At 51.4% G+C, this 21978-nt stretch overlaps 1 protein-coding gene across 1 annotated transcript in view; it reads left to right on the top strand.

The window, feature by feature from the left end:
* The window catches only part of TECPR2 (tectonin beta-propeller repeat containing 2), a 103424-nt gene that overhangs the window by 69599 nt on the left and 11847 nt on the right, over positions 1 to 21978 (top strand). The window contains exon 17 of the mRNA XM_066343940.1: positions 3659 to 3807. Within this exon, the coding sequence (XP_066200037.1) occupies positions 3659 to 3807 (149 nt within the window). The remainder of the gene's footprint in view (positions 1 to 3658; positions 3808 to 21978) is intronic.

Genomic DNA, 21978 nt, shown 5'->3' with positions numbered 1-21978 from the left:
AATTTGCATGATTTAGTGGCTACTTAAGATGCCCTGGTGCACCTGTGTGCATCATGTCAGGCTCCGGGAGGGTTAGCACAGCCAGGCAGTTTGTAGTTATCACTCACCTGGTCCCAGCACTGGATAAGCGAGCACTCGGTGTAGGGTCAGCTTTCAGGTCAGCAGGACCATACTTAACGCAGTAATTTATGCAGAAGAGTGTTTAATAAGTAGTAAAGCACCCCCTTTCCCCAGCTGCCCCTAAGGTGCTGGGTCCCTCCGAAGACACTAAGGCCACGTAAGGTGAGGTCCTCACTTCACCTGGAGAAGAGCCCACTCTGGCGGCACTCGGCCAGCACCCATGGCCTTCATCCTGGTGCTCACCTGTGGCTTCTCGGCCCTCGCCCTGCACGACAGGACCAGGCGGTGGAGACAGAGGATAAGACCAGCGCCCTCATCAGAGCAGCGGGGGTAAATGCTGGACCTTTCCGGCAGGCTTGTTTGCAAAGGCTCTGGCCAGTGTCAACATGGGGAGCCTCATGTGCCATAGAGGGGCTGGTGGCCCTGCCCCCAGCAGGAGGTCAGCCCCTCCCACCGCTGCTGCCCTAGCTGAGGAGAAGACTGTGGAAACAAAGAAGGAAGAAACTCCTCTTGTAACATTCATTAAAAAACTGAACTCTAGGAAATAAGTAAATAGTGAAACACCAAATAGATGCCACTTTTGGTTAAGGGAAGATGTCTGACCTGTTGAATTAATTAATTAAAACTCCTTTTTAATGGGAGGGGAAAACAAAGCAGACAGGAAAACTGCCATGTGTCTGTTAGTTGGGCTACATAGTTACCAGCACCAGCACCAGTGCCTGAACAGTGAATGCTGCCTTCCTCTCCCATGACAGCTCTCAACCTGTCAGTCTTTTAGGGTCATTGTCCCCTGGGTGGCAGCTTACTGGTCCCACTGTGGGATCAGTGGCACCAATGTCTTGGTCACTGCAGCAGGGGACAGCTGAAAGCCCTGTGCCCACTCTTATGCTTCGGTTCAGAAGTGACAGATCACTTCTGCTTATAGCTTGTGGGCCAGATGGGGCTCCACTTAACTCCCAGAGTGGTGGGGAAGGGGGCAGCAGTGTCAGCACCTGTCCTGGCTGCCTTTTCTGTGGAGCGATAGCCAGCCCAGGTGACCTGCGGTGAGGGGGAGCTCCGGGAAGCCCTCATTGGGCCTTTTCGTCTCGGACCTGTCTCTCCAACCCAGAGTAAGCCGTTCTGTACACTGCAGTTTATTTTCTAGCAGACTTTTGTATTCTCAAAGAATGTTTTCCTTGAGTCACGCACTCTTTATGTCCTGTTGGCGCTGCGCCCCGCTCACTCTGAGGGGCTGGCCGGCCATGTGTTCATTCCGTGGGACTCTTCACAGGAGCTGCTGCTGCCTTGAAGACTCAAACACAGAATCGCTTTTCTTTTCTTTTCTTTTTTTTCTTTTCTTTTTTTTTTTTTTAAATAAGGGTTATTTATTGTTTTTTTTAACAGAGGCAGAGATAGACAGGGACAGACAGGAACGGAAAGAGATGAGAAGCATCAATCATAAGTTTCTCGTTGCGCGTTGCGACTTCTTAGTTGTTCATTGATTGCTTTCTCACATGTGCCTTGACCGCGGGCCTTCAGCAGACCGAGTAACCCCCTGCTGGAGCCACCGACCTTGGGTCCAAGCTGGTGAGCTCTTTGCTCAAGCCAGATGAGCCCGCGCTCAAGCTGGCGACCTCAGGGTCTCGAACCTGGGTTCTTCTGCATCCCAGTCCGACGCTCTATCCACTGCGCCACCACCTGGTCAGGCCAGAATCGCTTTTCAATGAGCATTTGTTTCTCAGCTCTTCTGGGGTTTATTTATTGCTGAAGCTACTTTATTCTGGTTGGTACACATCTGTTAATATGTAATGTGAGAGCCCTAAGGAGTCTGTTTGAACTCCCTGGTAAGACATTCTGTAAAAGATTAAGGAAGGAAAAAATACAGTAATTTCAGTGTAAGAGAAATCATCATCTTTAGGAAGTGCACAAAGGAATACTAACTTTTTACATAGTATGGGTTAATACTTTTAAGTTTGTCTTATACTAAAGAGACGTGACAAGATTGCCACATAGCTGGATCCATGCCTATTGGTGCCAACACGGGCTGTCATCTGGTGCCAGGGACAACCATGGGAGGTGGCCGAGAGCAGCACCCACCAGCAAATGCCGCCACCCGCACCACCTTTTCCCTACTGTTCAAGTCAAGCTGGCCCATCCTCTGACTTGGTCATCAGAAGACAAATCCTTCAACTTGAAAAATGGGCAAGAGACTTGCACGGATGCTTCATAAGAAGATATACAAGTGCCCCATATGCACATTAAAAGGTTCTCAACATCATTAGTTTTCAGGGAAATACAAGTTAAAACTGACGGGATACCTGCCACTTCACACATTCTAGAAGGGCTGACGAAAAAGGTACCACAGCGGGATGCTGGTGGGCATGTCATGGTCAGCTGGGGACACAGCAAGTTCTTTAAAAGTAGAACATCTGCCCTGTGGCCCAGCAGTTCTGCTCCTAGGTGTTGTTTAAGAAAACTAGCAGTCCCAAAAAGTCTTCTGCAAGAATGGTTATAGCAGCTTTACTCCTAATGGTGGAAAACAGGATTGGCCCAAGTATGCACCTGCAGGTGAACAGGCGAGCTAGCGCGGTGTTCAGTGCAGTGGAATAGCCCTCCGCCGTGACAGAAGTGACTCCACGGTGACTCTCACGTGCATTTCACTGAGCCAGAGAGCGCACCAGTGACTGTTTCTGTGGCCGTCCACACCAGACAAGACTCACTTGTGGTGATAGTATTCAGAGGAGCTGTTTGCTTGGGGCAGAGGGGAGTGGCCAGAAGATGCCTGAGGGAACTCTCTGGGGTGACAGAATGTTCCATACCTTGATAGGATGTAGGATACTTAGATATGTCTGTTGTCAAAGCTTGATTGTACTGAACCGTGAGGTCTGCGCTCCCTGGATGTGATGTCCCAGAGCCCAAGGCAGCTGAGCTGAAGTCAGGCTGGCCCGGCTTCAACCCTCATTCACCCTCGGCCTCCGGGCTCAGCCATGTTCTTGCAGTGGGACCTTGGGCAAGCGTCTTCATGTCTGAGTACCGATGGCCTCGTGGGGGCTGGGAGGCTGGAATGCAGTGGCGAGGGTCAGCGAGGCCGTGAGGATGGCTGTGAGCCAGTCCTCCAGCAGCTGGCTCTTCTCAGAGGCTCCTGCCCCCGTCCTCTTTCCATCAGCTTAATCAACAGGAGAAACACGAACGGAAAGGGAAGATTCCAGGCGGCTTTGCTAGTTCACCTTCATTCCAGTTAGGGTCAGGGTTACCTGTAAAGATGAGTTTCCTCTCCCCGATCCAGAATCTGCTGGTAATGGTCACATATCTGATGGAGCTGATGATGGACCCGTGTGCTTGGTGGCTCAGGGCACCGTGCTGATGGCATCTGGACTGCCCCACTGTGGCACAGAAGGGCTGCTGTGTGGCACCTGGCAGGCAGAGGGCAACCAGAGGCCTTGGTCGCTCTCCTCTTCTGTTCCTTTGCGATATACAGTCACAACGGATGGACTCAGTGAAAGATGAGTCATTTTGCAAAAGTAGTTTGTGTTCACGTGTTTCCTTTATTTGACTATAGGAGCTATAAAACTGACGAGCTTGGCTTGTGGAAATCAGCATGTATGGGCGTGCGATTCCAGGGGAGGTGTGTACTTCCGTGTGGGAACCCAGCCTCTGAACCCCAGTCTGATGCTTCCGGCCTGGATAACGATTGAACCACCTGTCCAGGTAAGCTCGAGTTAACTGATGCCAGCTGCCCCTTCGTGAGACAGAAGATGCCAGGGTGCTGTTGTTGGGGACGGCCTGGGCAAGCCTCCCAGCAAAAGGGACAGAGGCGTGGGTCTGGGGACCAGGCGGTCCCCATTCACTGGCCTCCCACACTTGGAATCTGATGTTTGTAGAGTTTAGAGCTGATTAGATTATTAAAATTATCTTAGCCAACACCAAATTTTTTTCTTCCCCAAATTTAAAATACGTTGTTTCTAACTTTTTACAAAATGAGCATTTTTTTAACCAGTATCCAAAAATGTAGAGAAGAAAGTAAAAGTCACTTAAAATCTTGTGGAGATCATCTGTTAATATCAGCATTTTGTGAGTGCCTTTCCTGGTTTATTCAAGAACTTCTATTTCCCACTGCCCGTGCCCTGTGTTTCATTTCCCATGTACTCTAAGTGTTTTCCTGTCGCCCTGGACTGTTCCACCAGAGAGTCAGAAGCAGAGGTCTGACTCAGTGCACAGTTACCCTTAGCAACCGAATGGGCTTGGTTGCTTCACTAAGTTTGTTTCTGTTGAAATTTGTAACAGGAGGCTGCTAGTCCCCACGGGGTGACTGTTGGAGAAAACATGAAGTTGCCCTCTGCAGAGGTGGCAGCAGGGCGGGAGTGGTTTGTTTTTGAGCAAAAACCACTTGAGTGGGACAGGAAGGAAACCAAGGGTTTGGCAAAGTCCTGTGTTCACGACTGTGTACATCTTGGGCATCATAACCCTCAGGGATGGGGCAGCAGAGGTCGGGGGCCAGGTGTAGGACCAGGCATGAGGACCGGCAGTCCTGTCCCTCGGACCCAGTGTGGTGGGCAGCCTGACAACGGAACCGAGTGCGTCTGGAGTTCTCTTGGGCTACTGGTGAGTGGTCACGGCCCCAGGAGGGCTCCATGTGACTGCCTCCCTCACAGGGTTCCCGGGAGAGTGCGCGCAGTGCTGTGTGTGATGGCGCTGAGTGCTTTAGAAAGCGCTGTGCAGACGTGAGCTGACAGAGGGCACAGACGTGCGCGTGCGCTTCCTCTGTGCTCAGGGTGCCCAGCGCCGGGCGCAGGGCTGTTGTCTGGCACCTTGAGACAGCAGGTGTGCGGGATCATGAAAGGCAAGCTGGCTGAGCCCAGCGTCCTCACGGCTTTTGAGTTCTCTGTAGACAAGGCACCGTCTTGTTTCCTCACCCCTCAGTATGTCTCTGTCAACACCTTCCTTTTGTTCCTTCTGACACTTGTATATTATTTCTTTTTTTTTTTTAAGATTTTATTTACTGATTTTACAGAGAGAGAAGGTGGGGGAGGACCAAAAGTATCAATGCATAGCTGCTTCACTTTAGTTGTTCATTCTCAACTAAATGTTTGCTTGCTTCTCATTTTTGCCTTGACCGGGCAAACCCAGGGATTTGAACCGTTGACCTCAGCCTTCCAGGTCGACGCTCTATCCACTGCGCCCCCATAGGCCAGGCTGTACATTCTTTAGAGTTATAATTCACCCTTTTATAGCACACAACTCAGTGGTTTTCAGTATATTGACAGAGGCATGCAGCAATCACTACGATTCCATTCCAGAACTTTTATCACCCCAGAAAGAAACCCTGTACCCATTAGTAGTCATTTCCTTTTCTCCAGGAACCCCCACGCCCTCAGCGTCTGGCAGCTACTAGTCTTCCTAGATCTCTGCATTTGTCTGTTCCCTATGAACAGAGCCGTACCCTCTGTGGCCCTCTGTGTCTGCCCGCTTTCACTGAGCACCGTCTTCTCAGTTTGCAGTTACTGGGCTAGCGTGTGACAGCACCTCATTCCTTCCGTGACTGCAGGACACTCCGTCCTATGGTGTGTCACATGTTGATCCGTTCGTCAGCTCACGACATGGAGATGGTCCTACTTTTTGCTATGAATAACGCTGCTGTGAATACTTATATGTGAACGTTTGTGCGGGCGCGTGTTTTTAGCTCTGTTGGGTAGAACCTGAAGTGGAATCTCGGGGTCGTGTGGTCATAATCTGTTTAATTCTCTACGGAACACCAGACTGTCGCCACAGCAGCTGCACTGTTTACCTTCTACCAGCAATGGATGAGGGTTCCAATTCTTCATCAAAAAGTGTTTCTTGGCCCTGGCCGGTTGGCTCAGCGGTGGAACGTCGGCCTGGCGTGCGGGGGACCCGGGTTCAATTCCCGGCCGGGGCACATAGGAGAGGCGCTCGTTTGCTTCTCCGCCCCCACCCCCTCCTTCCTCTCTGTCTCTCTCTTCCCCTCCCGCAGCCGAGGCTCCATTGGAGCGGGGATGGCCCGGGAACTGGGGATGGCTCCTTGGCCTCTGCCCCGGGCGCTGGAGTGGCTCTGGTCCCCGCGGGGCGTCGCCCCTGGTGGGCGTGCTGGGTGGATCCCGGTCAGGCGCATGCGGGAGTCTGTCTGACATCTCTCCCCGTTTCCAGCTTCAGAAAAATAAATAAATAAATAAATAAATAAAATAAAAACAATAAAATAAAAAAAAAAGTGTTTCTTGCCTGACCTGTGGTGGCGCAGTGGGTAAAAGCGTCGACCTGGAACACTGAGGTCGCTGGTTCGAAACCCCAGGCTTGCCTGGTCAAGGCACATATGAGAGTTGATGCTTCCTGCTCCTCCCTCTGTTCTATCTCTTTCCTCTCTCTGTCTCTTTCTCTCTCTGTGTCTCCTCTCTCTAAAAAAAAAAAAAATGAATAAATAAAAATACCAGTTTAAAAAAAAAAAGTGTTTCTTGCCAATTTATTTTATTCTGGTAGTAGTTCTAGTAGGTGTAAAGTGGGGCAGGAACAGGAAGTATCAACTCATAGTAGTTGCTTCTTGTATGCACCCTGACCGGGCAAGCCCAAGGTATCGAACCGGCAACCTCAGCGTTCCAGGTCAACGCTCTATCCATTGCGCCACCACAGGTCAGGTCTTTTCACTTTCTTTCTGATGTCCTTTGCACGGAAGGTTTTTTTGTTTTTTGGGAGGGTTTTTTTTGTTTGTTTTTTTTTCGCTTTTTTTTTTACAGAGACAGAGTCAGAGAGAGGGATAGATAGGGACAGACAGACAGGAACGGAGATGAGATGAGAAGCATCAATCATCAGTTTTTGGTTGCGACACCTTAGATGTTCATTGATTGCTTTCTCATATGTGCCTTGACCGTGGGGCTACAGCAGACTGAATGACCCCTTGCTCGAGCCAGCGACCTTGGGTCCAAGCTGGTGAGCTTTGCTCAAACCAGATGAGCCCACGCTCAAGCTGGCGACCTCGGGGTCTCGAACCTGGGTCCTCTGCATCCCAGTTTGATGCTCTATCCACTGCACCACCGCCTGGTCAGGCTGCACAGAAGTTTTGTTTTGTTTTGTTTTGTTTTGTTTTTTTCATTTTTCCGAAGCTGGAAACCGGGAGGCAGTCAGACAGACTCCTGCATGCGCCCGACCGGGATCCACCCAGCATGCCCACCAGGGGGCGATGCTTTGCCCCTCTGGGGCGTCGCTCTGTTGCGTCCAGAGCCATTCTAGCACCTGAGGCAGAGGCCACAGAGCCATCCCCAGCGCCCGGGCCATCTTTGCTCCAATGGAGCCTCGCTGCAGGTGGGGAAGAGAGAGACAGAGAGGAAGGAGGAAAGGGGGAGGGGTGGAGAGGCAAATGGGCCCCTCTCCTGTGTGCCCTGGCTGGGAATCGAACCCGGGACTCCTGCACGCCAGACCGACGCTCCACCGCTGAGCCAACCGGCCAGGGCCCACAGAAGATTTTTATTGTGATGCAGTCTAATTTATCTGTTTTAGTTTCGTTGTAATCCTTTTGGTATACTGAGAACCATTGGCAAAGAAGATTTATACTTTTTTTTAGAAGTTTTGTAGTTTTAACTCTTTGATTCGTCTTGAGTTAATTTTTTTTTAGTTAATTTTTGTATGTGGTGTGAAGAAGGTGTCCACATTCATTCCGTTACATGTAGCTATACAGTTACACCAGCACCATTTATGGAAATGACTGATTTTTCCTATGCAGTTGTCTCAACAACCTTGTCAAAATCAACTGATCATAAATATGAGGATTTATTACTGGACTCTTCGTTCTATTCCAGTGATTGGTAGGTATGTCTGTCATTATGCCAGTAGCACACTGTTCTGAATATGAGCTTTGCCATAAATTTTGAAATCAGGAAGTGATTTTTCTTTATAAACATTATTTTGCCTACCTGTGTCCTTCTTATATCTGTGTGAATTTTAGGATCAGTTTGTCGATTTCTGCAAAATGTCAATTGGACTTTTTTGTTGTTGTTGTTTATTTTGTTGATTTTAGGGAGAAGAAGAGAGAGAACGAGAGAGAGAGACAGGAACATCGATCTGTTCTCCTAGGTGTCCTGACTTGGGATTGAACCCACAACCTCTGTACTTCAGGACCCACTGAGCTATCCTGCCAGGGCCAGTTGGGCTTTGATAGGAACTGTGTTGAATCTGAAAGCTGAAACGCCCACTAGTGGGCGGTAGGGACCAGGTTGACCAGCACTGCAAAAGTGGGCGGTTTTTATAAAAAGTTTGACGACCCCTGCTGTAGATCATCTGAGGAAGTGCTGCCATCTTAACAGTATTAAATCTTCCAGTCCGTGAATATTTAGTTAGATATTCTCTCATCTCTTTCAAAAGGTTTGTAGTTTCCAGAGCATCCATTTTATACTACTGTTGTTAATTTATTCCTGTTTACTTTATTTAATTTTGGGGGGGCGATGGTGTTATACATGGAATTATTTTAATTTCATTTTCAGATTGTTTATTGCTAGTATAAGTTTTGGTATATTGATCTTGTATCTAGAAGCCTTGGTAGATCTATTAGTTCTAATAACTTTTTGTAGATTCTTTAGGATTTCTATATATTTCCTATATATAAAGTCATGTCATCTTCAAATAGAGATAAATTTATTTTTTTCTTTCCCTATCTGGATGTGGCTTTGTTTGTTTGTTTGTTTGTTTGTTTGTTTTGCAAGAGAAAGGCAGGAAGGGAGAGAGAAGAGAAGCATCAACCCGTAGTTGTGGCACTTGAGTTGTTCATTGATTGCTTCTCTTACGTGCCTTGACCCGAGGGCTCCAACCGAGCCAATGATCCCTTCTCAAGCCAGCAACCTTGGGCTCAAACCAGTGACCTTTGGGCTCAAATCAGTGACCGTGGGGTCGTGTCTGTGATCCCACACTCAAGCCGGCAACCTTGTGATTTCGAACCCGGGTCCGCAGTGTCCTACTTCAGTGCTCTCTCCGCTGTGTCACCATCTGGTCAGGCAGGAGGGTTGGATTTTGTTAAGTGCTTTTTCTACCTCTATTATGATTACGTGGGGTTTTCCTTTATTAATGTGATGTAGGAAATTGATGGGTTTTGCATGTTGGACCACCTTTTATTTCTGGGATAAATTCTACTTGGTCGAGGTATACAGTCCTTTGTGTATATTGCTGGATTTGGTTTGCTAGCGTTTGTTGAAGATTTTTGTATCCATATCTGTGATACAATAATTGGTCTGGTTTTCTTTTTTTTGTCATGTGTTTGTTTGGTTTTGATATCAGGACTGTGCCAGCCTTTGAGATGAGTTGGAGAAGTATTTTTTTTTTCATGTTTTGTAGAAGAGTTTCTTAAGGATTGGTGTTAATCATTCTTTAAGCATTTGTAGAATTTATCAGTGTAAGCCTGTTTTGTTTTTAAGGCTTTATTTATTCATTTTAGAGAGAAGAGAGAGAGAAGGGGGGAGGAGCAGGAAGCATCAGCTTCCATATGTGCCTTGACCAGGGAAGCCCGGGGTTTTAAACCGGCGTCCTCAGTAGTCCAGGTCAGCACTTTATCCATTGTGCCACCGCAGGTCAAGGCCTGGGTTTTTCTTTGTGGGATGGTTTTTTATTACAGATTCAGTCTGTTGTTGTAGGTCTATTCAAAATTTTGTTTTTTCTTGATTTAATATGAACAGTTTGTTTTCCTAGGAGTTTTTTCATTTCATCTGTTTCCTTATTTATTGGCATTCTGTTGTTCATTAATTCCCTTGTAATCCTTTTTATTTCTGTAAGGTTGGTAATTGTGTCCCTTCTCTTCTATCTTTCTTACTATAGAAATTTGTCTCTTTTTTTCTTAATCTAGCTAAAATTTGTCATTTTTTTATCTTTTCAAAAACGTATGAGTTTTGTAGATTTTTCTCTCTCTACTCTCTAGTTCATCTCTTTCCACTTCAGTCTTTCTTCCACACTGTTTTGTGCACAGTGCTTTGCCTGCTAGTGTTTCTGACAGCTCCTGGCAGTACCGGTCCCATATACTCCACCCGGTAGAAGACTGGGAGGAGCTCGGACTGCAGAGCGTGCAGGGCCCCAGCAGGGAGCCACGCCAGGGTCAGGGAGGGCGGCTGGATGGGCGAGCGCGGGCTGCGGGGCGGTGGCGGTACAGGATGCTGGTGAATGGGGTGAGCACATAGGTGCCCTCTCTAGGCCTTTGCCTGTCGGGTCACCATCCAGGATGCAGTGGAGTGGCTGACCAGTGGGCGCAGGCAGTGGGGTCCCAGCCTGCCTGCCTCCACTGTGCTGCTCTCTGCAGCTGCTCCGTCCCCTCCTGCCCACGGCTCAGCCATAGGGCTGTGCCAGAGACCATGAAACCACAAACTCTTGCTCCATTTAGATTCTAGAATAACCTCTCGGAAGCAGAGCTAAAATTGGGAGAAGAAAGGCTTACTTGGAGTGCTCTCTTGACTGCAGTGATCAACAGCTTTGCCCTGTAAAGTGGCCAAAGTAGAACAAATTCACATGAAAGGGCCTCTGAGCTGTGCTCTGAATAAAGCAGCGATTGCTTAATGTACTGTTAAACAGTGACCATTTCAAGTAGCCTGCTGAATAGAGCCCCGTTTCCTCACTCAGTGAGCTTTTAGTGTGCTGCAGAAGAAACTCGCTCTGCCCTGGAATTTGTAGGTTCAAAACGCTTTTCACATGGGTTCCTGTGGGGGGGAAATCAGGCTCACATTTGCACAGGTCTTTGTACAGCACTTTGCCCAGCACTGCTCTGTCCCCAACCCTGTTTTCACTCCAGAGGGTAGAAGTCAGGGGTGGTTCTCCCCACTTGACAGAGAAGCATGCTACTTGGGACCACTGAGCAACTGTCCAGCATCACAACCCTAGTGAGTGACCAGCCTAGTCTGGGACCCAGCCCCGCCATCCTGGCATGGTCTGGGTGGGGTCTGCACTGGAACTGACCACTTAGTTGCTGAGATCCAAGTGACCACAGGTACTGCTGCTGGGGGACACTCACCTTGTGTCAGGCTAAGTGCTTTAAGCACACCTTCCCATATAGTCCTCACAGCCTCCCCGTAAGTGGTTATTCTGGAGAAAACCCCACTCAGAGAGGATCAGAAAGTTGCCCAAGGCTTCATGGCTAAGGTGGCATGCTGGACTCTATGTGTGTGCCACCCCAGCTGGGTGCTGAGGACCAAGCATGGGCCAGAGCATTGACTGCATCCCTGCAGCGTGCCCTCACACATGGTGTTTTAGGACAAAGCTGCCCAAATCCAGGAATTGCAGAGTCTTGGGAAGATGAGTCCAGCATGGGGGTGGGGGGGCTTCACAGAAAGGGTTTAGAAAGTCAGGACACCAGGTTAAATCCAGGTGTTTGAATGTCAGTGCTTTATGGGCTTTTGTTGTTGTTGTTTGTTTGTTTGTATTTCTCTGAAGCTGGAAACGGGGAGGCAGTCAGACAGACTCCTGCATGCACCTGACTGGGATCCACCCGGCATGCCCACCAGGGGGCAATGCTCTGCCCATCTGGGGCGTCACTCTGCCGCAATCAGAGCCATTCTAGCGCCTGAGGCAGAGGCTGTGGAGCCATCCTCAGCACCCAGGCCATCTTTGCTCCAGTGGAGCCCCAGCTTCAGGAGGGGAAGAGAGAGACAGAGAGGAAGGAGAGGGGGAGGGGTGGAGAAGCAGATGGGTGCTTCTCCTGTGTGCCCTGGCCGGGAATCGAACCTGGGACTCCTGCACGCCAGGCCGACGCTCTACCACTGAGCCAACTGGCCAGGGCAGTGCTTTATGTATTTTAATCATGACCCACTTCTTTCTACTTCATTTTATTTATTCTTCACCTGAGCTTCCTGGTCTGCGTGCAGGACGCATTTGCATTTGGAACAAATGGACGAGGTGATGGATGCTGAAGGGCACAGCATGAGCCACAGGAGTCTTTTGCAATTAGTTGCAATTTCTCTATTTCTGTTTCCTGTTCTCGTCTCTGGTAAAACCTCCCTTGTGTAGTAGTTTTGGGGTGAAGTTTTAACAAAGCACTGAAAACAAATGACTCAGTTTTCAGACTTGCTAACATTTAGCTGGATTTGGAGAAAATATTTATAGTTGTATTTAGCGTCTTTTTTTGGAGTTCACTGCGTCAGCTGGAGAATTTTTGTTCCCATGAAAATGATCTCTGAAGCTAGTAGCACAGCTGCTGTGATTTCCGGTGCTGCTGGCACTGTGTGTGCAGATGAAGGAAGGTGGTCCTGGTGGTGGTCTGGCTCCTGCGCCCCAGCCAGGCCCTGCCTCTTCTCTCAGACAGATCTGCTTTGTGCCTGGTGCTCCCCTCTGTCTCCTGAGCAGAGCTGAGCCCTGGTGCCCATGTTCCACACACTGGGAGGCTCCATCGGTTTCTCTAGGGCCCTTTACTCTGCCTGGAAAAGACACACTTGGAAAACCAAGACAAATATGACTACAGGTGGCCAAGCTAACATATTAAAATTTATTTTAGCCTGATTGGTGGTGGCACAGTGGATAGAGCGTTAACCTGGGACACTGAGATCCCAGATTCGAAACCCCAAGTTTGCTAGCTTGAGCGCGGGATCAACACGATCCCAAGGTCACTGGCTTGAGCCCAAAGGTCGCTGTCTTGAAGCCTTAGGTTGCTGGCTTGAGCGCCCCCTGCCCAGTCAAGGCACTTAGGAGAAGCAATCAGTGAACAACTAAAGTGACACAACTTCGACTTGATGCTTCTCATCTCTCTCCTTTCCTCTCTCTCTGCAAAAAAAAATATTTAAAAATATTTATTTTATTTATTTATTTTTTTTTTGTATTTTTCCGAAGCTGGAAACGGGGAGAGACAGACAGACTCCCGCATGCGCCCGACTGGGATCCACCCAGCACGCCCACCAGGGGCCACGCTCTGCCCACCAGGGGGCGATGCACTGCCCCTCCGAGGCGTCGCTCTGCTGCGACCAGAGCCACTCCAGCACCTGGGGCAGAGGCCAAGGAGCCATCCCCAGTGCCCGGGCCATCTTTGCTCCAATGGAGCCTTGGCTGCGGGAGGGGAAGAGAGAGACAGAGAGGAAGGAGGGGGGGGTGGAGAAGCAAATGGGCACTTCTCCTATGTGCCCTGGCCGGGAATCGAACCCGGGTCCCCCGCACGCCAGGCCGACACTCTACCGCTGAGCCAACCGGCCAGGGCCAAAAAAAATATTTTAAATTCAGCTTATTTAGTTATGCTTAGCTATATGAACAACAAATAAAATAAAGATACAAACATCATATAGGGAACCCCGGTGAGAATGTCATGCTCACAGATGCTGCAGTGGAGACGGGCTGGAACTTGATGTAACTTCACATACCAAGATCTTTAGAGAAGTTCATCCTGACAACAGGAGGGCTTTCATTAGAGAAGCAGCAGTGTTGGAGAGGAACCCCTTCCCAAGCTGCACCTTCCATTGATCCATCAGAGGAAAGCCTCATCTCAGGGCAGCAGGACAGAGCGCAGTTAAAGGAGTTTTTCTCTTGGCTCCTGATCTAAGGCGGTGCTACATAACCCTCAATGTCACTGTTACTCCTTCCATCCTCTGGTGGTACCCGCTGAGCTGTTAGAGGCCCCCACACCCGGGCACAGAGACAGTGGAAGGGGAGGGGGACCCACACCCCAAAGCCAAGCTCGGTGGGTACAACTGAGCCCCTGCTTCTAAGAGTTTGGGGGTATTCGCTCCTGGAATTAAAGCATTAGCCTTGGGGGTGATGAGACCAGCTCTCTGACCTCTTTGGGATGCTGTGGATTCAGTCCCTCTCATGTCCTCATGAACAGCGCTGAGCAGCAAGTCAGCCTGCTCCCTGGACGGGACCTTCCCCGACACCGCACAGCCTCCCCGCAGCATGGGAGTGACCGCATTCTGGACAGAGACCAGAGAGCTTCGGGGCCAGAGCGGTAGACAGTATCACCCTGGGAGCCCCTGGTTTTTACTATGAAAGAGAAAAAACTGTGCTGGTTACAGGGTTAGTGCCTGGAGGCCTCTGCTCCTTAAGTGGGTGTGTTCACAGCCTTGCTGAGGGAGTGATGTGTCCACAGTGAAACCCAACGTCACAGGGCTCTGACGTGTGGCTTCATGGAAGTATTTGTATCCCGTGGGGAAATGCTCACAGTAGTTGTTGAATAACATTATCAGTTACAAAATGTGTTTGATGGTTCTATTTTTGTGTAAAAAAAAAAGTATCCACTGAAAAAGTCTGTAAAGATTCACAGCAAAGCCTGACCGTGCAGTGGCGCAGTGGATAGAGTGTTGAACTGGGATGCGGAGGACCCAGGTTCGAGACCCCGAGGTCGCCAGTTTGAGCACGGGCTCATCTGGTTTGAGCAAAAAGCTCACCAGCTGGGACCCAAGGTTGCTGGCTTAAGCAAGGGGTTACTCGGTCTGCTGAAGGCCCATGGTCAAGGCACATATGCGAACGCAATCAATGAACAACTATGCTGTCGCAACAAAAAACTGGTGATTGATGCTTCTCATCTCTCTCCGTTCTGCCTGTCTGTCCCTCTCTCTGACTCTCTCTCTGTCTCTACTACAGCAAAGTGCTAATAGTAGCTCCATCAGGGCGGTGCTATTGTGGCTGGTTTTTCCTTCCTTTAGTTTACCTCTCTTCTCTGAATATCTTGCAGTTAACATATTGGTATGGAAAAAGTAGTTACAAGCTCAGCTGGTTAGAGCATTGTCCCGAAGAGCAGAGGTTGTAGTTGAGTCTCCCATCAGGGCACATACAAGAACAGATCAATGTTCCTGTCTCCCTTTTCCTCTCCCCCCCCCCCATCTCTCTGTAAAATCAATTAAAGAATTTTTTTAGAAAAAGAGCCCAGTGAGACTGTATGCTAAGTGCAGCTGTGGCCCCCACACTGGTGGTGAGGGGACCACTTAGCAAGTTTTCACAAGTTATTATAAATAATTAAGGATGTACTTTAGAACACCATTTAAAATCATGTTAGGACAGGTGTTGATAAGGAGGATTGTTCTGGGTGGTGCAGGAGCTTTAGTGGCTTTGGAGCTGGCCTTTGCTACTCACTAGAAACGTTTCGGGCCTCCTGTGCAGGCCACACCCAGCATGCTCCGTCGCCAGGAGGGAGGTGACACGCACACACCTGGTAAAGCGTCTGTTTTTACTGTGCTCACCGTGTATTCGGAAGAACCGTGTGGGGTTTGCTTTCAGTTTTGTAAAACACAGAAACCAAAAATGAGAACATCCCACTAAATACCTAGAAGAATCTACAACAAAGTTACTATTTTTGGTCAAAGGATTTTGAATGATTATAATATTCATTTCTGCCTGGCCCGTGGTGGTGCCATGGATAGTCTCGACCTAAAATGCTGAGGTTGCCGGTTCGAAACCCTGGTCTTGCCCAGTCAAGGCACGCATGACTAACAAATCAATGAACTGCTAAAGTGAAGCAACTATGAGTTGATAATTCTCGCTCCAACCCCCCCCCCCATAAAATCAATAAATAAAAATCTTAAAAAAAGACAACGTCTTTGACGCAGTAGATAGAGCATTGACCTGGGATGGTAGGTCCCAGGTTTGAAACCCTAGGGACACCGGCTTGAGTCGGGCTCTTGCGCCTTGAGCGCTGGCTCACCAACTTGAGCCATAGGGTCAATGGCTCGGCCAGAGCCCTCCGGTCAAGACATGTATGAGAAGCAACCAATGAACAACTAAAGTGCCATACCTATGAGTTGATGCTTCTCATCTTACTCCCTTCCTGTCTGTCTGTCTTGCTCTCTCTCTCTCTCAGAAAAAACAAAAAGAAAACCTCATTTCTGTCTTCCCTATTTGCCTATAATGGGCAAGATTGTTTTTTATGATCAGAAGAACAGGTACATTTTACAAAGAATCCAAACCTTGTGGGTCAGGTGCAGCCCTTCTGTTCCAGGGCACCTCCTCTGAGCGCCCCCAGAACTCTGTACTGATGTCTGCCTCCGAAAGTCAGGTGGACAGATGGGTGGCCCAATACGAACACAACCCATGTCCTGAAGGAAGAGCAAGAGGAAGGGGGACGTGGAAAAGGTTTGAAGAAATATGGCTGCCAGTTTTCCAGGTTTGAGGAAATGATTATGTTATGTGAAGTTGCGAGACCCAAAAAGAATCCATTTTGTTTTCATCAGTCACACCTGTGAGTAGGTAGGTTACCGTCAGGTAGTTCTACAAGGTTTGCCAGCCCCTCCCCGCCATGTTCCCTTTTTAGCTTCATGTTCCTGAATGTCAGCTCGGGGCCGTACCCGGGTTCTAGCTCCAGGTGTGTTCAGTGACCCCCCCTGGAAGAGGAGGGTGCTGAGCTCCTGCGTGGCCGCTCACCGGCCTGCCTGCCTCTGTCCTCCCAGAGGCACTCGCAGGGCCATGACGGCACATGCTCCCTCCACAGCTGATCCAGGGAGTGAGCTCACGACCTTTGCTTGTCTCGGTGACTATTTCCCCTGGACTTTTTAATTTTTTTTATTTTTTTTCCATAGTTAGAAGTGGGGAGGCAGACAGACTCTGGCATGCGCCCGAACGGGATCCACCTGGCACGCCCACCAGGGGGCAATGCTCTGCCCATCTGGGCTGTTGCTCCACTGCAACCAGAGCCATTCTAGCGCCTGAGGCAGAGGCCATGGAGCCATCCTCAGCGCCCGGGCCATCTTTGCTCCAGTGGAGCTTTGGCTGCGGGAGGGGAAGAGAGAGACAGAGGGGAAGGAGAGGGGGAGGGGTGGAGAAGCAGATGGGCGCTTCTCCTGTGTGCCCTGGCTGGGAATCGAACCCGCAACTTCCATACGCTGGGCCAGGCCGACGCTCTACCACTGATCCAACCGGCCAGACTGTTTCCCCTGGAACTGACCTCTCATCTTTCCATCTAGTTGTCTGTTTGGTTTCACACAGTCAGCCCCAACTCTCTGCCCGTTATCTCCGTTTCCTCTCTGTCCTTGGACACATCAGGTCACCTTGGAGGGATCCCTGCTGGGGCTTTGGCGGCTGTGGTCGCCCTGTCCACCGGGGTCGCCCTTCCCCTCCCTGCGCCCAGAGCCCGTGTCTCCCTCTTTCTCTGGGCTGGTGGAGTTTGTCCTTCAGTCCGTCCCCGAGGAGGGTTCCCGTGAGGCAGGTAACTTCTGGAGATACCGCCTGTCTGAAGTCTTCGCTCCTGTTCTCCCTTGATCTTGGCGGGCGCAGCAGTCTAGGTTGGAAAGTGAAGATCTTCTTTATCACCTTCTGGCATCCCGCGTGCCTTTGAGAAGTCTGAAGCCCTTCAGATAGCTGATCCTGCTATTTGACCTGCTTTTTCTCTGGAAGTTTGTAAAGCCTCTTTGTCCCCAGTGTTCTGAGGACAGAGGGATGTGCCTGGGGAAGGCCCGTCGCCTCCTGGGCGCCGTTGCCTGTGGCCTTTGTTCTGCGATGTGTCCGTTACCCTGCGGCAACCTCCTTCCTGCCTCTGCCCTCCTATGTCTCTGCTTTCTGGAGGTCATGTTCCTGCCCCATGGACTTCCCAAAGTAGCTTCCACTCTTCTTACCTTTTCTGTCCTGTCTTTTTTATCTCTTTATGCTTTTATCCTACTTTCTAGAAAATGTTCTCAATTTTACTGGGTTATGTCATGATCACGGCTTAATTTCTGGGAGCTCCTGTGCTGCTCTTAGTTGTTCAGCTTTCTTCTCCCGTGTGGTCCCTTGTCCTCCACGTCGCCTGTCCTCTCTCTCTTTTTTGTGTTTGTGGCAGAGGCTTTCCTTAGATGGTGGCAGTCTTGGGCATCAGAGTGGTCATCGGCACGAAGCTGTGGGAAGCCCGGAGGGCCTGGCAGAGCTCGTGGACCCCTTCTCCGCGGAGGGCCTGGCGGGGCTCGTGGACCCCTTCTCCGCGGAGGGCCTGGCAGAGCTCGTGGACCCCTTCTCCGCGGAGGGCCTGGCGGGGCTCGTGGACCCCTTCTCCGCGGAGGGCCTGGCAGAGCTCGTGGACCCCTTCTCCGCGGAGGGCCTGGCAGAGCTCGTGGACCCCTTCTCCGCGGAGGGCCTGGCAGAGCTCGTGGACCCCTTCTCCGCGGAGGGCCTGGCAGAGCTCGTGGACCCCTTCTCCGCGGAGGGCCTGGCAGAGCTCGTGGACCCCTTCTCCGCGGAGGGCCTGGCGGGGCTCGTGGACCCCTTCTCCGCGGAGGGCCTGGCGGGGCTCGTGGACCCCTTCTCCGGTTCAGGGCTGGCTGTGGGCTGCTTTGCTGGGGCATGGGTGCCTGTGGTCATTGCTCCGGCCTCTGCTCACCCACTGTGGGCTGCTCTGCTGGGGCATGGGTGCCTGTGGTCATTGCTCCGGGCCCCGGGCCCTGCTCCGGTCTCTGCTCACCCACTGTGGGCTGCTCTGCTGGGGCATGGGTGCCTGTGGTCATTGCTCCGTGCCCCGGGCCCTGCTCCGGCCTCTGCTCACCCACTGTGGGCTGCTCTGCTGGGGCATGGGTGCCTGTGGTCATTGCTCCGGCCTTTCCTCACCTACCGCCCTCCAGCTTCCAAAGTCCTGGGGCTCTTTCCTCTGCTTCTGTCTTTGTGAGATTTTACCCTCTTTCTGTTTCATCTCTTCCTCTCTGGCTAGAGGTGTTTCAGAAGGCAGTGAGGGCAGTGGGGGGGGGAGGCCTCTGTGACTGTTTCCTAGGCAGCTCTGGGTGTCTCGCAGCCCGCACGCCGGGGCACACCGGGTGCTGAGAGCCGTGGTGTAGGTCGTCTCCCCGCCCCCACACTTCTGGTTATTGACCCTCAGAGGGCATCCACTTCCTCTGTCCCCCTTCCTCTTGTCTTCAGATGGCTCTGGGTGTGCCGGTTGTCGACGGGGCTCCTGGGCATGTGAGCTGCTGCCTGCAGGGGAAGAGAGGAGGCCTCCAACACGGTGTCTGAGAACTGTTACCCTTCCCTGGGGGTGCCCCTGCCTTCCCCCTGGTCTGCGGGCTGCACTAAAGACCGTCCCAACGCACGTGGCCGCCTGGGCCCCGTGTTGGCTCGTTGGCATTGGATGACTCATGCTGAAAACAAAGACCCAGTGCCCCCAACACTGCCAGTCCCAGGAAGGGCTGCAGGTGGTCCCGGAGGAGCTAGCCAAAGGTCGCCTCCAGGGAGCCCCCCAGCCTGGAGGGCAGTCCCAGACCTGATATACAGCCGCGGCCAGCAAGGCTCAGCGCCAGGGCATTCGCTTGAGCAGCGACCACGTGAGAAGCTGCCGGAGACAGCCAGGGGCCAGTGCAGCAGGGGTAAGGTTTCTGCAGACTCACAGCAGCGCTGGGGCCCTGATCCCCTGATCCCGACTGCAGGCACGGTCCTCTGTGCTGGTATCAGTGACAGGGTCCCCAGTGCTGGACAGAAATGGCGGTCACTGCGTCACCAGGCTCCGCGCAGGAGGAACAGGATGTGACCACTCCCCAGGAAACCTGTTTCTGAGCATTTTTCTTTAGCAGTCAGCAGATGCTGAGTCTCTTAAGTCACGGCTCAGATCAGATGCAGGGCCAGGACCGGAGTCACCAGGGGAGGGGACCTCTGGCTTTTTAGTTGGCCAACTAGGAGAGGAAAGAAACAGAACTTCTCTTCTGTGCGGGGCCCGGCAGCTGGGGCCTCACTCAGCTCGGTCGGCCGTTTTCAAACATTTTTAGCAGAACTCATTCTCCAAATAATGTATCTGAGCCAGATTGTTCCACAAATGACAGCAGAGCTGCTCCCAGGAGATGGCCCGGTACCTTCCGCAGGGCTCCGGGAAGCACGCACAGCCGGGGCTCACTGCCCCAGAGGGCCTGCATGGCTGGGAGGGGTTGGCCGGAGGCAGGCAGCCAGAGCCCACACCCCGGAGTCAGAGTGGGGGAGACCCAGCCAAAGTGGCCTGGACAGGCCTGGTCGGGCCCAGGGGAGGGGAGCTGCCTCAGGGCCCGGCTGAGTGGGAGACGGTGTCCAGGCCTCCTGACTTCTCTGCCCCTCGCCCTGAGAATCTGCTGGCACTCTAAGCACAGGCCTGTTAACAATGGAATCCGGTTTTCAAGCTTATCTGAAGTTTGAATAGACCAGAAGTGGGAAGAGAATCTGCCCCAGGAGGAAACCCAGAAGAACTAAGAAGACCAAACAGAAGTCAGAAAGTACAGCCGCTGTGGGGGCCAAGTAACAAAGGACTGAACAAACCCCCACCTCAGCATCGGGCTGCACAGTGTAGACCCGAGACCTTCGAGGGAAAGTCAAGTTCACCACCTTTCCCGAATATGAGGTGGACTAAAGGTTAATGAAAACAGGGAGGAGAGGCTGCCTGGAGGCAGAACTGGCCCTGTGATACCTCCGTGCCCGTCACCCTTTGTTTCTAAGGAGTTGACCTGTGTGATTTGTGCTGCTGCTTGCAGGCTGTCAACTAATCCACCTGGTGTTCCTCAAACGTTCCTGCTGAATTCTATCCACGTTCCCATAAGGTCCATACCAAAACCGTCTGCCTAGAGAAATGTCCTTTGTCTGTGACATCTTCATCTGTTTGCTTTTGTTTTGTTTTCTGTTTTGTTTTGGCCTGGGTGTGTGTCGGTCTGTGTGTGTGTGTGAGTGTGTGTGTCGGTCTGTGTGTGTGTGTGAGTGTGTATGTGTGAGTGTGTGAGTGTGTGTGTGTGAGTGTGTGTGTCGGTCTGAGTGTGTGTGTCGGTCTGTGTGTGAGTGTGTGTGAGTGTGTGTGTGTCGGTCTGTGTGTGTGTGTGAGTGTGTGTGTCGGTCTGTGTGTGAGTGTGTGTGTGTGTGTGTGAGTGTGTGTGTGTGAGTGTGCAGGCCGAGGGAGTGGGCAGTGTGGGAGCTGGGCTGTGCAGAGCAGACTCACGAGCAGGACCCCAGCAAGGGGAGTGAGAAGCCCCGCTTGCTGAGAGCCAGTGTTGGGGGACCTGGCAAACCGTGAGGCCAGAAAGAGGGTGGCACCCACCGTGGAGGGTGGAGTACCACAGGGCCAGGGTTACCCTGCAGCCACGGGGGCTGTGGCCAAAGTCACTTGCTGGGCGCAGATCGTTCAGCAGCCCAGGCAGGATGGTGTGGTGTGGGGACACCAGTTAGGAGGCCACTGAAGTGGTCTCAGCAGCTCACAGGAAGGGGCTTGAGTCCAGACATGCATGCCTTCACACGCCAATGTGCCAGTGCACCCTCCAAAGCACGGTCCTCTCCTCGTGGGACTTGCTGTCTCATCCAGTCAGATCAAAACAGCCCTGCTGAAATCCCTGGTGAAGGGCGGAGGCTTTTCCCCGTCTGCAGCTTCCACCAGCAGAGGCGCAGTAGTAACCCGTCACCAGAAACACCTGCTGCAGTCACCAGAACCACAGCTCGGAGGAGTGAGGCCGGAGTCAGAACCTCGGGGGAGTACACGACATGATAAAATTGGGGTCAGAAACTCAAAAACAAGCTTGTCTTATCCAGGAAACACAGACGTGTCATGTTTCCAGCTCCCGTTATCTAAGCTGAGCAGTGTTTTCACTGCACTTGACAACTAAGATGAGTCCCTTAGCCCGAGGATAATGCTGTGGGCCCTGGGGACAGGCGGCAGCCAGTGTACACAGCAGCAGGGCCTTGGGAACAGCAGTGTAGACGTGGCACATCATGTGAAAACTGCGTTCCTTAATCGAACTTTATGTCTAGTCAAGGTGTCAGTGTATAAAATAAATTCTGCCTGGAGAGGCTCTTGATTAATGGGAGAGGAATGATTTATCCTGAAATAGTGGTGGCCTGTGCCTGACCAGGCAGTGGCGCAGTGGATAGAGCATTGGACTGGGATGCAGAGGATCCAGGTTCGAGACCCCGAGGTCACCAGCTTGAGCGCAGGCTCATCTGGTTTGAGCAAAAAGCCCACCAGCTTGAACCCAAGGTTGCTGGCTCTAGCAAGGGGTTACTCGGTCTGCTGAAGTCCCATGGTCAAGGCACATATGAGAAAGCAAT

The sequence above is a fragment of the Saccopteryx leptura genome, chromosome 6 (genome assembly GCF_036850995.1).
Source record: "Saccopteryx leptura isolate mSacLep1 chromosome 6, mSacLep1_pri_phased_curated, whole genome shotgun sequence".
Taxonomy (NCBI): Eukaryota; Metazoa; Chordata; class Mammalia; order Chiroptera; family Emballonuridae; genus Saccopteryx; species Saccopteryx leptura.
This window is presented reverse-complemented; position numbering and strand designations above follow the sequence as displayed.